At 44.7% G+C, this 14,582-nt stretch overlaps 1 protein-coding gene across 1 annotated transcript; it reads left to right on the top strand.

Annotated features, from left to right (window-relative positions):
* Window positions 1-4,576: 4,576 nt before the first annotated feature.
* LOC115461823 (protein huluwa-like) lies at window positions 4,577-12,988 on the top strand. Its single transcript, XM_030191878.1, has 3 exons — window positions 4,577-5,256; window positions 10,791-10,992; window positions 11,724-12,988. Exons 1-3 carry the CDS (start codon window positions 4,612-4,614, stop codon window positions 11,885-11,887), a joined length of 1,011 nt encoding a protein of 336 aa, XP_030047738.1. The 5' UTR covers window positions 4,577-4,611; the 3' UTR covers window positions 11,888-12,988.
* The last annotated feature ends 1,594 nt before the right edge of the window (window positions 12,989-14,582 follow it).

Below are 14,582 nucleotides of genomic sequence, written 5' to 3'. Positions count from 1 at the left end.
CAGCGATCCGCCCCGGGTGCCAGCCCCCCTAGGAACGCCACTGGCTGCAGTCACAAGCTTAGATTGTTTCACCCAGATGGGATGAGTTTGGACAGGGGGAGCTGTAAATTTGAACATACTGTAGCATTATAAATTGCCTTTAAGAAGAAACACCCTATCCCTAAATTGTTTTGGATTATAATTTGCATCTGACCTTAAGTGGATTACAAACTGCCTGTTGCAGATTTGTTTCAGTACAGTTTGGTTAGGTTTTTTTTTTTTTTTTTTCAATAGCTCTCTGGAACGGAGTCTTTTCTTTAAGTGAGAGTGAAATTCATTTACTCCCAGACTGGTAAAGGAAAAGATCAGAGAGTAAAAGAGAAAAAAAAAGCCCCAGCTCATAACCCTACGACCTTCTGGAGTTTTATCCAGCCTTGGCCTGCGCCAAGCCCAGTAAATGAGAAGGATTAAGAACTCGATATGGTGTGGAGAAAGAAGCATAATAGAACGGATTTCTTTGGGGCCCTGGTCTCAGGTGCCCCTGACCCACAACGAGCTAATGTATATGCTCAGTAATTTTGTTCTTTAGAATAGTTTCTTGCATTTTGCCAAGCACCAATATCAGGCTCGCTGGTCTATAATTTCCTGGATCACTCTGGAACCATTTTAAAAATTGGCGTTACACTGGCCACCCTCCAATCTTCCAGTACCACGCTTCATTTTAAAGATAAATTACATATTACTAACAATAGCTCTGCGAGTTCATTTTTCAGTTCTGTCAGTACTCTGGGATGTATACAATCTGGTCCAGGAAATTTGCTACTCTTTAATTTAGCAAAATGCCGCATTATATCTTCCTGGTTTACAGAGAAATCTAGGGCTGTACCAAAATCTCCAGCCTGGAACTGGGTAACTTGGCTTCTCTGTAAGCATGAAATAAGTATCAAAAGATGCCAGAGCATTAACACTTGAATACAAACAGCTGAAAAAGTCAGAATGATTTGCCGACATTTCAATTCTTTGGAAACTATTGAAGATTATTTGTCTGTTGTTCATCTTTTATTTTAAATATGTAAACACTGGACTCTTCTCTTTATTTATTTTTATTTTATTTTATTCTAACTGTATTATGTTTCCCATATTCATTTTCACTACTTGAATGTAAATTCAATAAAATGTTTGAACTAATTAAAAACGTTAAACCATAAAAATGTTTGAACTAAAAAAAAAAACAAAAAACAAATGCTTGAACATGAAAGAAACTAAAATATATGAAAATTAAATGCATAACCCAGATATTCTCAACCCAGTCTGGTTTTCAGGATGCCACAATGAGGAGCCCTTTTACAGTGTGGTGGTAAGCCCAACGCAGGCTTACCGCTCGCTCTTCCGGGCCACTACCAGCCCAACACGGCTGCCGGCAGAAGTCTCACCCCGAGCGCGTGCCATTTCTGGGGGGAAAAGAACCCCCCCCCCCCAGAAATGGTTTGCGCGGCAGTAACATGGCGGTAATAAGGCATTGCCGCACTCTGCCCGGTTACTGCTGGACTTGCGTGGTAGCCCTTATCGCCACCTCAGTGGGTAGCAGTGGTAAGAGTTCTCTTACTGCATGGCCATGTGTGCCTGGGGTCTTTTTACCCCTGTAGTAAAAGGGGCCCTGGCGTGCAGGAAAAACGACCCCCACCGCTAGCGCAGGGCCATTTTTCCAGCAGCTTGGTAAAAGGACCCCTGAATATGCATAGCATAGATTTATAAAGATGCCAAGTTACCCAGTTCCAGGCTGGAGATTTTGGACAGTACTGGATTTCTGACCATGCCATCCTACTACTACTACTACTTATCACTTCTATAGCACTACAAGGCATATGCAGCGCTGTACACCATACATGAAAAGACAGTCCCTGCTCAAAGAGCTCACAATCTAAATATGGAATGTTGCTAGTGGAATAGCAACATTCCATGTAGAATCTCAAATAGTAGCAACAGAATCTCCAATAGTAGCAACATTCCATGTAGAATCTCAAATAGTAGCAACAGAATCTCCAATAGTAGCAACATTCCATCTAGAATCTCCAATAGTAGCAACAGAATCTCCAATAGTAGCAACATTCCATGTAGAATCTCAAGTAACAGCAACATTCCATGTAGAATCTCAAGTAATAGCAACATTCCAGAATCTCAAATAGTAACAACATCCCATGTTCCACTGCACTAACCACTAGGCTACTCCTCCACTAGCAACATTCCATGTAGAAGCCTGCCCTTGCAGATCAGCAATGCGGCCGCGCAGGCTTCTGTTTCTGTGAGTCTGACGTCCTGCACGTACGTGCAGGACGTCAGGCTCACAGAAACAGAAGACTGCGCGGCCACGTCGCTGATCTACAAGGGCAGGCTTCTACATTACTACTACTACTTATCACTTCTATAGCGCTACAAGGCATACGCAGCGCTGTACACCAGGGGCGTATCTGGACTCTGGCGGTAGGGGGGGCCAGAGCCAGAGGGAGGGGGCACATTTTAGCCCCCCCCCCAGCGCCCCCGATCCCCCCCCCCCCCCCCCCCGCCATTTCCGGACCCCCTCGCCACTGCCAGACCCCCCCCCCTTGCCACCAATGACACTCTCCACCCCCTCCCGCCGCCGCCAACCCTCCCCCGCGCAGGACGTCAGACTGAGTTCCAAATTCTGAGTCTGACGTCCTGCACGTTGTACGTGCAGGACGTCAGACTCAGAAGAACAGGAAGCGTTGCAACTTGCATCCTGCACGGAAGAGAGGTCCCCCGCCAGCAAAGATCGGCGACGGGTTGGTGGCGGGCGGGCGGGAGGTGGAGAGGGTCGGTGGTAGGGGGGGTCCAGGGCGAAATCTGCGGGGGCCCAGGCCCCTGTGGCCCCACGCAGATACGCCCCTGCTGTACACCATACATGAAAAGACAGCCCCTGCTCAAAAAGCTCACAATCTAAATAGGACAGACAAACAGACAGAACTGCAACGTTAAAGAGGTGGAATTTTAGCCTGGATTTGAAAACGGCCAGAGATGGGGCTAGACATACAGGCTAGTGTATTATGGGACTTACAGTACTGATTTTATTGACTCTTATTATCTTTTATTTTATCTGTTGTCTTATACGTTGCATATTCGATTACTATCTTATTATTACATTGTTTAATTGTATTTTACTGAACTGTAGCCTGCACTACAGTATTGTGTAAGCCACATTGAGCCTACAACTAATGGGAAAATGTTGGGTATAAATGTGTTAAATAAATAAAAATTTTCAATGGGCAGAATCAGGCACTACAAATCCCACAGTGCCTTGGGATGCAAGTTCAAAACCAGGACTGTTTCGAAATCTCCAGTCCGGAACTGGGTAACTTGGATTCTCTGGATTTGCAAATAATGAAAGCTAACCACAATGAACCTGTGTGAGACAAGTGTGCAGATATTGCAAATAGATATCTCTGCATATTCATAATTAGGGTTGCAGAGTAGCCAAGTTAATTCAGTTCCTGGAGGGCCAGTTCTGGTTTTAAACTTACACCCCAAAGCACTGTGGGATTTGTAGTGCCTGATTCTATCCATTGACATCAATGCTGCAGGTCCCTTGTCAAAAATCCTAAAATCTCCTCCTGGAACCTAGTACTTTGGAACCTCTGGAGTTGTCACCTGTCTTCTTGACAGAAGGAACAGGCTTATCTGGTGTTGCTTTTAGCCAGTTACAGGCTTGGACTTGTGATGTTGATTTTCTTGGGAAACTCAATGATACAATCAAACAAAAAGTCCATGCACGCAGCAGGATAAAAGAAGGACTAGATTAGTCTGTTCCTTATGACATGGAGTCAGGTGGTAACCCTATTTAATGGATATCCTGAAAACATGACCAACTAAGCAGAACAAGTTCGGGAATCACTGCTCCAGAGCAGAGCAGAGCAGAGGTTCTCAGCCTAGCCAGTCAGGTTTTCAGGATACCCACAATGAATATGCATGAGATAGATTTGCATATGAGGTAGTGCATGCAAATATTAATTGTGGATATGCTGAAAACTTGACTGGCTGGACATGTCCTGAGGACTGGTTTGAGAACCCCTGCACTGGAGGCTGCAAGTGCTGAATTGTTACAGGTGCTTTTAACTCCCCAGGACAAGGAGGTTTGATAACAGGAGATGGCATGATATCACAAGGTTGAAGCTGGTCTCCATCCACTCCACCCAAGAAGGTTTCAATTCTTCCTAATGCAGCTGCTGCCACCATCCTGGTACACCCAAAACAATGAAATTGATAGAGTGACAAGCTCCGCCTACTGGCTTCAGCCCACATAATGGGCCAGATAGGCTTATGCCATCTCCTGTTATCAAAGCTCCTTGGTCTAGACAGCAAGGAACAGACTGCACTGGGAAGGGAGTTAGAAAACCAGAACTGGATTAGCCTTGCCTCTGATTTGGGCATAGAGGTTGGTTGATTGCCCTGCCTCACTTTAGCTAATACTTTGGTTCCTCTCTCGCAATACCCCTCCCACCTATTCAGGAGACAACTGGTAGAGTCCATTGCCTCTTGCACACCCTTGCCTTTCCAGGTTGCTTTCATTTGGTTGAGTCCACTCTTTTCCAAACACCTATCAACCTGGTCAGCTACAATATGGTGACTTTGCAGCCCTCTCTGGTGAGGTCTGAGGCCTGGTCTCCAGCCTCCACCCAGGCTCCCCCTGTTGGAGGGCCACTGTTAGCCCTACAGCCGCTTCTGACCCTGCTTGTGGCTTTGCTCATTCCGTCTCTGGTGTTGCTTTTCCTTCTCAATTGCTTACTCCTGCTTTACCGCCTTCCTGATCTCACCAGGAGAAGTCAGATGCGGCGGTCGGGGCAGAGGGATGAGCAGCAAAGTTACACTACTGACCCTGGGGTCACTATGGAGGTTGGTGGTATGAGAAGGTCCAGCAAAGCATTCCAAGAGTTGCTGCTGACTCCTGGCTCCGCTGCTTGCCCAGGCATAGATGTTGCCCTGTCCCTAGGAGAAAGGCCTTCATCCCGAGCCAGACCCTGCTCTAGAGAAGGTCTCCATAAGCCTGATGGCAGTGCCGGGGTTCTAGATGTGGCCTACCTCCAACCGCCCAGCACTGTCACTTCATCGATGACCTCCAGGAAGCAGCCACCTCCCAGAAGGACCCTAAAAAGATCAGCAGGCTGCAACCAGACTGCGGGACTCCTGGCCACCACTTCCTCCAGTGACCTGGAGGCAAGGCCCAGACAGGTACCTCCAAACTCTCCCGAGATTCCTGCAGGTGGGGTAAGTGACTTTCTATAACACTATACTGCACTAGGGTTCCCCTAAAGCTTCATTTGTGTCCTTGAACCACACCTGGGTTTCGGTTCGTGTGTGTCTGAACTTGCACTTATTATTTTTTTTATGAATTGAGAACTACAACCTCAGGCATGGGAGGAGAGCAAACCCAGAACTGGCTCAGCCTTTCATAAGAACATGGAGCTGTAGAACAGGGGATGCAAACTCCCCTTCGCAATTGCTTTAAAACATCCCTGAGGACTATGCAAGAAATAGATCTGCATACAGTACTAATGTATATCATGCATATTTATTCTGAATATGCTCGGAGCTGCCAAATTACCAAATTCCAGGAAGGAGACTTTGTTGTTTATTGATCTGCTTTTGAATTTGCATCCCAAAGCAGTATGGAATTTATACTCCTCAATTCTACCCATTAAAATCAATATTGAGTGGCCTAGAGGTTAGGGTGGTGGACTTTGGTCCTGGGGAACTGAGGAACTGAGTTCGATTCCCACTTCAGGCACAGGCAGCTCCTTGTGACTCTGGGCAAGTCACTTAACCCTCCATTGCCCCATGTAAGCCGCATTGAGCCTGCCATGAGTGGGAAAGTGCGGGGTACAAATATAACAAAAATAAAATAGATACTATTGGAGATTCTACATGGAATGTTGCTACTATTGGAGATTTTACATGGAATGTTGCTATTCCACTAGCAACATTCCATGTAGAAGGCTGTGCAGGCTTCTGTTTCTGTGAGTCTGACGTCCTGCACTGCACGTACGTGCAGGACGTCAGACTCACAGAAGCAGAAGCCGGCGCGGCCACATTGGTGATCTGCAAGGGCTGACTTCAAATAGTAGCAACAGTGGAGGAGTGGCCTAGTGGTTAGGGTGGTGGACTTTGGTCCTGAGGAACTGAGTTCAATTCCCACTTCAGGCACAGGCAGCTCCTTGTGACTCTGGGCAAGTCACTTAACCCTCCATTGCCCCATGTAAGCCGCATTGAGCCTGCCATGATTGGGAAAGCGCAGGGTACAAATGTAACAAAAAAATATATATATCCAGTCTCAGAACATCAGGATTGGGTTGTCTGAAATCCAGGACTGGCCTAAAACCTCCCTCCTGGAACTGGGTAACTTGGCAGATCTGTGTGCTGAAAACCTGAGTGGCTGTGAGATTCCCAGGACAGATTTGGGAATCCTTGAACTGTATTGCAGTGACTTTCAGCTGTGTTCTGGACTCACAGCTGACAGTGAATATGTATAAAATAAATGTTTATTTCCCCTACCAAAACCAAAATATTTAATGAGGAGTCACCTTTTCACATATCAGAGATGCTTCTTGGGGTTCTCACCTGCTTATGGTAGTGATGTCATGGAAAAATCATGAAACCAGGCAATCGCAGTCCTCAATGGAACTCCAGGACAAGACATTTCGAGCTGGCCTTGGGTTTAACAATCTACTTTCCACTGAGAAATCCCAGATTGCACAGAGAAGGGAGATCACAAAATCTGGTGCAACTGTGTTCTACAAAAATTTGCAAGGCCAGGAGACAAAGCAGAAGTGCTAAACATTTGTGACTGTTGCCTGGAGGTGATGCAGGGCAGGAGTGAGGTACACAGTGGCAGAGCTGTGCATGGGATTTTTAGTACTGTCTTGAATACCCCCTGCTATTCCACTGTTATCTTGATTCTGCCCTGTAGCAGGCCTGGTATTCCAGTACCCAGACCTCACATATGGCTATTCCAGTGCATCTCATTCCTGACTGTTGCACTCTCTGCTGTTTCAGTACTGCTAACTCCCTATGCACCTCACTCCTGCCCTGTAGCACCCTTTGTATTCTAGTAACAAGACCCAACACATGGCTATTCCAGTGCATCTCATTCCTGACTGTTGCACTCCCTGCTGTTTCAGTACTGCTAACTCCCTATGCACCTCACTCCTGCCCTGTAGCACCCTTTGCTATTCTAGTAACAAGACCCCACACATGACTATTCCAGTGCATCTCGGTCCTGCCCTGCAGCAGCCCCTGCTGTTCCAGGAGTAAGATGCATTGACAGATCTCAGGGGGGTGGGGGGTCCTCAGTGCTGGGGTACAATAGGATTTCTGATAAAGCAACAGGACAAATGGTCTGTAATATCCAATGTTGAAAAATGAAGAGCAGACCTACCAAAGCATGATCTTTATTCACTACACAATTCAGGTATTACATACATATGCCCAACATGGCCGTGTTTTTGTCTGAGGGGGCTGCATTAGGGGTAATAATTACTGTTAACATTTTAAAAAAAGTTAGTATACATAAAAATAAACTCATATATATAAAACTTACAAAATTAAAAACCATTGGAAAAAACATTAACACAACTAACAGACTTAAATATAATCAAATTGCAAATATAACTAATAAAAATCAGGATGGTGGTGTATCAAAAAATCAAATAATAATATAATTTAAAAGACAACAAAAAAATATCAAAACAATTACTGAATGGTAACAGGGAGATGAATTTCTTACCCAGTTGGTATAAGTTAAAGTTTCAGCAAATTGGTATGTAATACCATGTTGCTTTGGTAGATCCAGTCTGCTCTACTTCATTTTATTGTATAGATTTGGATGTTACGTGGCAGGAATGAGGTGCTTTGGCAGAGCTGTGTGTGGAGATCTTAGTTCTGCCCTGAACATTACAGAACCAAAACCCCACCCAAAGTTCTACCGATGTACCTCATTCCTGCCCTGCGGCACACCCTACTATTCTAGGAGTGAAATACAGTGGCAGAACTGTGTATGGAGGTCTCTGTACTACAGCATAGGAAGAGGCGCATTGGTATTAGCAGAGATGTATGATGGTGAGATGAGTCTCATTACTGGAATAGAAGGGTTGTGGCAGGGCAGGAATGAGGTGGATTGGTGGAGGACCCTGTACTGCAGCTTAGGAGGATGCGCATTGGCAGAGATTTTTTTAGTGGTGGTGAAATGGGTTTCATTATTGGAATAGAAGGGCAGGACTGAGGTACATAAGTACATAAGTATTGCCATACTGGGAAAGACCAAAGGTCCATCAAGCCCAGCTTACTGTTTCCAACAGTGGCCAATCCAGGTCACAAACACCTGGCAAGATTCCAAAAATGTACAAAACATTTTATACTGCTTATCCCAGAAATAGTGGATTTTCCCCAATTCCATTTAATAACGGTCTATGGACTTTTCCTTTAGGAAGCCGTCCAAACCTTTTTTAAACTGCGCTAAGCTAACTGCCTTTACCACATTCTCTGGCAACGAATTCCAGAGTTTAATTACACGTTGAGTGAAGAAACATTTTCTCCGATTTGTTTTAAATTTACTACATTGTAGCTTCATCGCATGCCCCCCTAGTCCTAGTATTTTTGGAAAGCGTGAACAGACGCTTCACATCTATCCGTTCAACTCCACTCATTATTTTATAGACCTCTATCATATCTCCCCTCAGTCACCTTTTCTCCAAGCTGAAGAGCCCTAGCCGCTTTAGCCTTTCCTCATAGGGAAGTCGTCCCATCCCCTTTATCATTTTCGTCGCCCTTCTCTGCACCTTTTCTAATTCCACTATATATTATTTGAGATGCGGCGACCAGAATTGAACACAATATTCGAGGTGCGGTCGCACCATGGAGCGATACAAAGGCATTATAATATTCTCATTTTTGTTTTCCATTCCTTTCCTAATAATACCTAACATTCTATTTGCTTTCTTAGCCTCACTGAGCAGAAAGTTTCAACGTATCATCAACGACAACACCTAGATCCCTTTCTTGGTACGTGACTCCTAACGTGGAACCTTGCATGACGTAGCTATAATTCAGGTTCCTCTTTCCCACATATATCATTTTGCACTTGCTCACATTAAACGTCATCTGCCATTTAGTCTCCCAGTCTCGTAAGGTCCTCTTGTAAGTTTTCACAATCCTTCCACGATTTAACGACTTTGAATAACTTTGTGTCATCAGCAAATTTAATGACCTCACTAGTTATTCCCATAACACAACATAACATAACACGGTGTTAGAGGCAATTAGTGCCAACGTTAGTGAGCACAGAATGCGTAGAGGGATCTTGTGCAGGAGGCAATGTGCGTGCCAAAGATTAGCGCAATTAGTGTGCAAATGTAGTCAAACGGATGTTAATGAGGTCACTTCCTATTCCCTCCCAATGCTCGGAGCAGGCATTGGGGTGTTTGAAGAGAGGATTCCCACGATTCTTTATTTTTTTTTTTAAATCTACCAATTTGGAAGAAGAAGGAAGCCCGTGCAAGCCCCTAAGTGCTGGTAGTGAGAGACGAATGTGTGCTTTACTTTCAGGTTTGCCTGGCGTATGCGAACAAGAGCTGAGCTTACTGTGAAATTCTTCTGCGCATGCGCCAAATACATTCCCCTCTTGCTTTCGCTTTTACAGCGTGCATATGATTTGAATACCATTTCCTTTGAGTATTGTTGAGTTAGAATTCTGCACTGTTCTGGCGGTATGTTCTGCGCTGTTGACTTTACTGCAGGAGTTCTGAGCATGGGCCTCTAGGAGATGCATAATAAAAACAGGTGTTAATGGGCCACCTGCTGACAGAAAAGACCAATAGCCCAGCACTTCAGAGCAACCACCAAATCTGCAGGCTTGTCCCAGTAACCCTGCCTGTACTTTCAGGTTCATTGCCACTGTGCTCCCTAGTGGTGACTCTCTGTATAGCATGACATCCGCTCACAAGCTGCCTCTGCCTTGGCAGGAATTAACTTTTTTTACACCTTGTTCAGAGCATCTTGATAAGGGTCATTTTATAACTGTGCACATGCATTTAAAAAAAAGTGTGTAATTACCTCCAGTGGGCAAATATCCCAGGGAATTCAAGTGCTTACATTTACACCTGCTTTTTGGGGTAAACACACTTACAGGGTTAGTTTACATGCATATATTCCAGAGATGCCAAGATACTCAGTCTGGAGATTTTCAGACAGTCCTGGATTTCTGGTCACCCTGTCTTGATGCATTATGGGACTTGCCTGATCCTGTCTATTGAAATCAGTGCTGTAAGTCCTATAATGCACCAAGATGGGGTGGCCAGAAATCCAGGACTGTCTGAAAATCCCCAGCCTGTAACTAGACATGTCCGATATTCAGATTTTCAGAAGTATGCATGTAAATGCTAACCCTACTCACAGGAACCCCTCCTTGTAGTCCAGGTAAACTTACACACAAACACCCTTGAAAAACTTATTTCCATAGGTAAAGTTTATAGTTTATTAAAGTTGCTATACCGTGATGTACAATATTTAAAAAAAGCATGGTTTTATCTGTGACCTGCTTATGAAAATTACCCTCCCTGTGTGTAATGCGCTCTTGTCCTGGATGTAACATGAAGGAATAAGGACAGAGGTAGCGCAGAACTGCTCTGCGAGAGCTAGATAGAAGCATGAGCAGAAGCTACTCCAGAGCGCTGGCACAAGCTTATGCCAGATACTGGGCGAGGTAGATAACATGAACTTTTTGAGCTAACGCGTTCTTTCTGTTGCAGGAGACACCTCGAGTGATATACACACGAAAGACAAGCACACAGAGGAAGGCTGACAGCGATACCGTCCTTGTCATCAGCCCCCCGGACCCTGTCCAGTTTGAATATCCCAGCAGCATCCCTCATGAGGAGGTGGTGATGCCAGGGTCTGCCTACAGCTCCTTTGCAGGGCCAGGGCTGGACAGTGACTTTGGAGCCAGTGCTGGTGAGTTTAATACAGCTAGTGGCACAGAGAGAGGCTCTTCCAGGAGCTGGGCATGATTCCACCAGAGTGGGTGAGGGCAATGGAGTGAGCACCTGAGACAATCCCTTTAAAGCGGGTGGGGAACAAGAAGGGAGGGGAAGGAGTGGTTACTGGCAGGCCCTGGCTATGTTACAGTCCGTTTTCCTGGGGCATCGGGCAGAATTGAGAGGTTCCCCTCTATTGTGCAGTTTCTCCTGGGGAGGTTAGCTGTGTGTGTCCATAGTCACCGTGATGTCTATCTATATATACATGTATATCAAGTATCTATCTATCTATCTAGATAGATAGATAGATATAGATATCAAGTATACATATATATATATATATATATATATATATATATATATATATATATATATATATATATATATATATATATATATATATATATATATATATATACTTGATATCTATATATATATGTGTGTGTGTATATATATATATATATATATGACTTATACGGTCTGTGCCAGAGCCGGTGGTGGGAGGTGGGGCTGGTGGGTGGGAGGCGGGGATAGTGCTGGGCAGACTTACACGGTCTGTGCCCTGAAAAGGACAGGTACAAATCAAGGTCAGGTATACACAAAAAGTAGCACACATGAGTTTATCTTGTTGGGCAGACTGGATGGGCCGTGCAGGTCTTTTTCTGCCGTCATCTACTATGTTACTATGTTTGCTGTATTGCCTTGCAGGCATCTCCCTGAGGATCCTGTCTTCAGACAGTGACAGCTGTTCACATTCCTGGATCTCGGGGTTAGAATGGGATTATTATGACCCAGGCTACAAACGACGAGCTCAGCGCCGCAAACAACGCCACCAGCTCCCCATCCTGTGCAGCAAACAGTATTGGGTGTAATGATTCCAAAAGGTTGCACTGTGGGTGGTCATATTTCCCGTTAAGACTGATCATCTCATCAGGACCATATCTCTACCGTTCTCCTGTCACAAGGAGGTGGGAAGAGGCAAGAAATCGTTGTGCAACGTTACCCTACGAACTCTGGTTAACAGCTGATGTCTTGAACCTAGGGGCTCATCCTTCTGATCTCCCCAGAAAATGTATTTGCAAGGTCATACGTGCTTTAGACATGACTTGGCGATCTCATGCAACACGGCATCAGAAGGTCTGGCCTAACTCCTGCAAAAGCCGAGCAGGGAGCTGGAAAGCAAGGAATAAAGAGGTATCCCCCTCACTGCCTTGGGGTTAAGCTGGAACTGCTGTTAACCGTATATATATTTTAAGTGTCCTTTTTTAAAATTTTGTATTTATTTAATTTTATTGCCCTTGTGTCTGCGACTGGGGAAGAAACACGGTCTCTATCCTGTCGCCTCCCCTTCATGTCCTATCGTCCCTTCAAGCTCAGATCTTCTGCCACAGCTCCAGTGCCAGCAGTTGCAAATCTGACTTGCGGCTTTTTCTGCTCAGCTTCCTTGCTTTTCACATTTTATGCAACAATCTATGTATCACCCTTTAATTTCCACTGTTAAAAAAATTAGATCCCCCCCCCCAAAAAAAAAAAAAATCACTAAAATTGTTGAAATATAAATGGAATTATAAAATGCATTAGGTTTTTTTATTTGTTCACGGTGCCAAGGAAGTGGGGGAAAGGGAATGAAGTAAAGCTTGTGTTAAGAATTTCACTGTTACTTCACTTTGGGCTTCTTTTTACCAAGGTGTGCTAAATGCTAACAAGCCCATTTTAGTCCTATGGTCTCTTTAGCACATAGCGCATGCTAAATCCATTAGCACACCTTTAGTAAAATGAGCCTTTTGTATGTTGAGCTACGTATTTATGTATTTCATGTTGTAAAGGACACAGGATTGTAATTATTAGTGTTTGTCACATCTGCACACACAGTGACGAGAGCAGAAAAGTGAATAGTTTAATGTGCTGGAAAAGATTAAATATTGGGTAAAGAATGTATGCTGGGAGGGGAACATTTTAAGTCTGTTTAAATATATTTGTATATACACATTTTATTAAAGATATATCCGAGCTTTCCTGTTGGTTGCTGCCGTTTTTAAAGTCAGTAACAGTAGAACCAGTGGAAACATAAGATTTCCATAGCCTAGGCTGGCTCCATAGCAAGTACTGTGTACTGGGAGTAATCGTAAACCAGCAGAGGTTAAATGAGAGAGAAAATTAGAAATGAAAAAATACAGAAGACTGAAACTGATTTAACAACACAGAATAACATATAAGCTCTGTCCATTCCTGGTTCTCTTCCTACCTCTCCCTCCGCACCTTTAGTGTTCACTCTGGTGGATCCTCTTCTACTTCTATCCCTCTGCCTGTCGGCGTACCTCAGGGTTCTGTTCTTGGTCCCCTCCTCTTTTCTATCTACACTTCTTCCCTTGGTTCATTAATCTCATCCCATGGCTTTTCCTACCATCTCTATGCTGATGACTCCCAAATCTACCTTTCTACCCCTGATATCTCACCTTGCATCCAAACCAAAGTTTCAGCGTGCTTGTCTGACATTGCTGTCTGGATGTCTCAATGCCACCTGAAATTAAATATGACCAAAACCGAGCTTCTCATTTTCCCCCCCAAACCCACCTCCCCGCTCCCCCCGTTTTCTATTTCTGTTGATGGCTCTCTCATTCTCCCTGTCTCCTCAGCGCGAAACCTTGGGGTCATCTTTGACTCTTCTCTCTCCTTCTCTGCTCATATCCAGCAGACCGCCAAGACCTGTCATTTCTTTCTTTACAACATCCGTAAAATCCGCCCCTTTCTTTCCGAGCACTCTACCAAAACCCTCATCCACACCCTTGTCACCTCTCGTTTAGACTACTGCAATCTGCTTCTTGCTGGCCTCCCACTTAGTCACCTCTCCCCTCTCCAGTCGGTTCAAAACTCTGCTGCCCATCTCATCTTCCGCCAGGTTCGCTTTACTCATACTACCCCTCTCCTCAAGACCCTTCACTGGCTCCCTATCTGTTTTCGCATCCTGATCAAACTTCTTCTACTAACCTATAAATGTACTCACTCTGCTGCTCCCCAGTATCTCTCCACACTCGTCCTTCCCTACACCCCTTCCCATGCACTCCGCTCCATGGATAAATCCTTCTTATCTGTTCCCTTCTCCACTACTGCCAACTCCAGACTTCGCGCCTTCTGTCTCGCTGCACCCTACGCCTGGAATAAACTTCCTGAGCCCCTACGTCTTGCCCCATCCTTGGCCACCTTTAAATCTAGACTGAAAGCCCACCTCTTTAACATTGCTTTTGACTCGTAACCACTCGCCTCCACCTACCCTCCTCTCTTCCTTCCCATTCACGTTAATTGATTTGATTTGCTTACTTTATTTATTTTTTGTCTATTAGATTGTAAGCTCTTTGAGCAGGGACTGTCTTTCTTCTATGTTTGTGCAGCGCTGCGTACGCCTTGTAGCGCTATAGAAATGCTAAATAGTAGTAGTAGTAGTAGTCTCTTGTAATCAGAGGTGATATTGTGATGTCATAATGCCTCAGGCCACCAATAAGAGCCAACCTCATCAGTGATGTCACAATGGCTTGATTGTCCTATACTTGGCTCACTTTTATTACATAG

The sequence above is a fragment of the Microcaecilia unicolor genome, chromosome 2 (genome assembly GCF_901765095.1).
Source record: "Microcaecilia unicolor chromosome 2, aMicUni1.1, whole genome shotgun sequence".
In the NCBI taxonomy this organism is placed as follows: Eukaryota; Metazoa; Chordata; class Amphibia; order Gymnophiona; family Siphonopidae; genus Microcaecilia; species Microcaecilia unicolor.
This window is presented reverse-complemented; position numbering and strand designations above follow the sequence as displayed.

What these genes read in the sequence shown, in the direction of transcription:
- LOC115461823 (XM_030191878.1), top strand. Translation starts at nt 4,612, where the DNA reads ATGGTGACTTTGCAGCCCTCTCTGGTGAGGTCTGAGGCCTGGTCTCCA. An exon ending in CCGAGATTCCTGCAGGTGGG is followed by an intron (nt 5,257 to 10,790) that starts GTAAGTGACTTT and finishes TTTCTGTTGCAG; the next exon opens with GAGACACCTCGAGTGATATA. An exon ending in TGACTTTGGAGCCAGTGCTG is followed by an intron (nt 10,993 to 11,723) that starts GTGAGTTTAATA and finishes ATTGCCTTGCAG; the next exon opens with GCATCTCCCTGAGGATCCTG.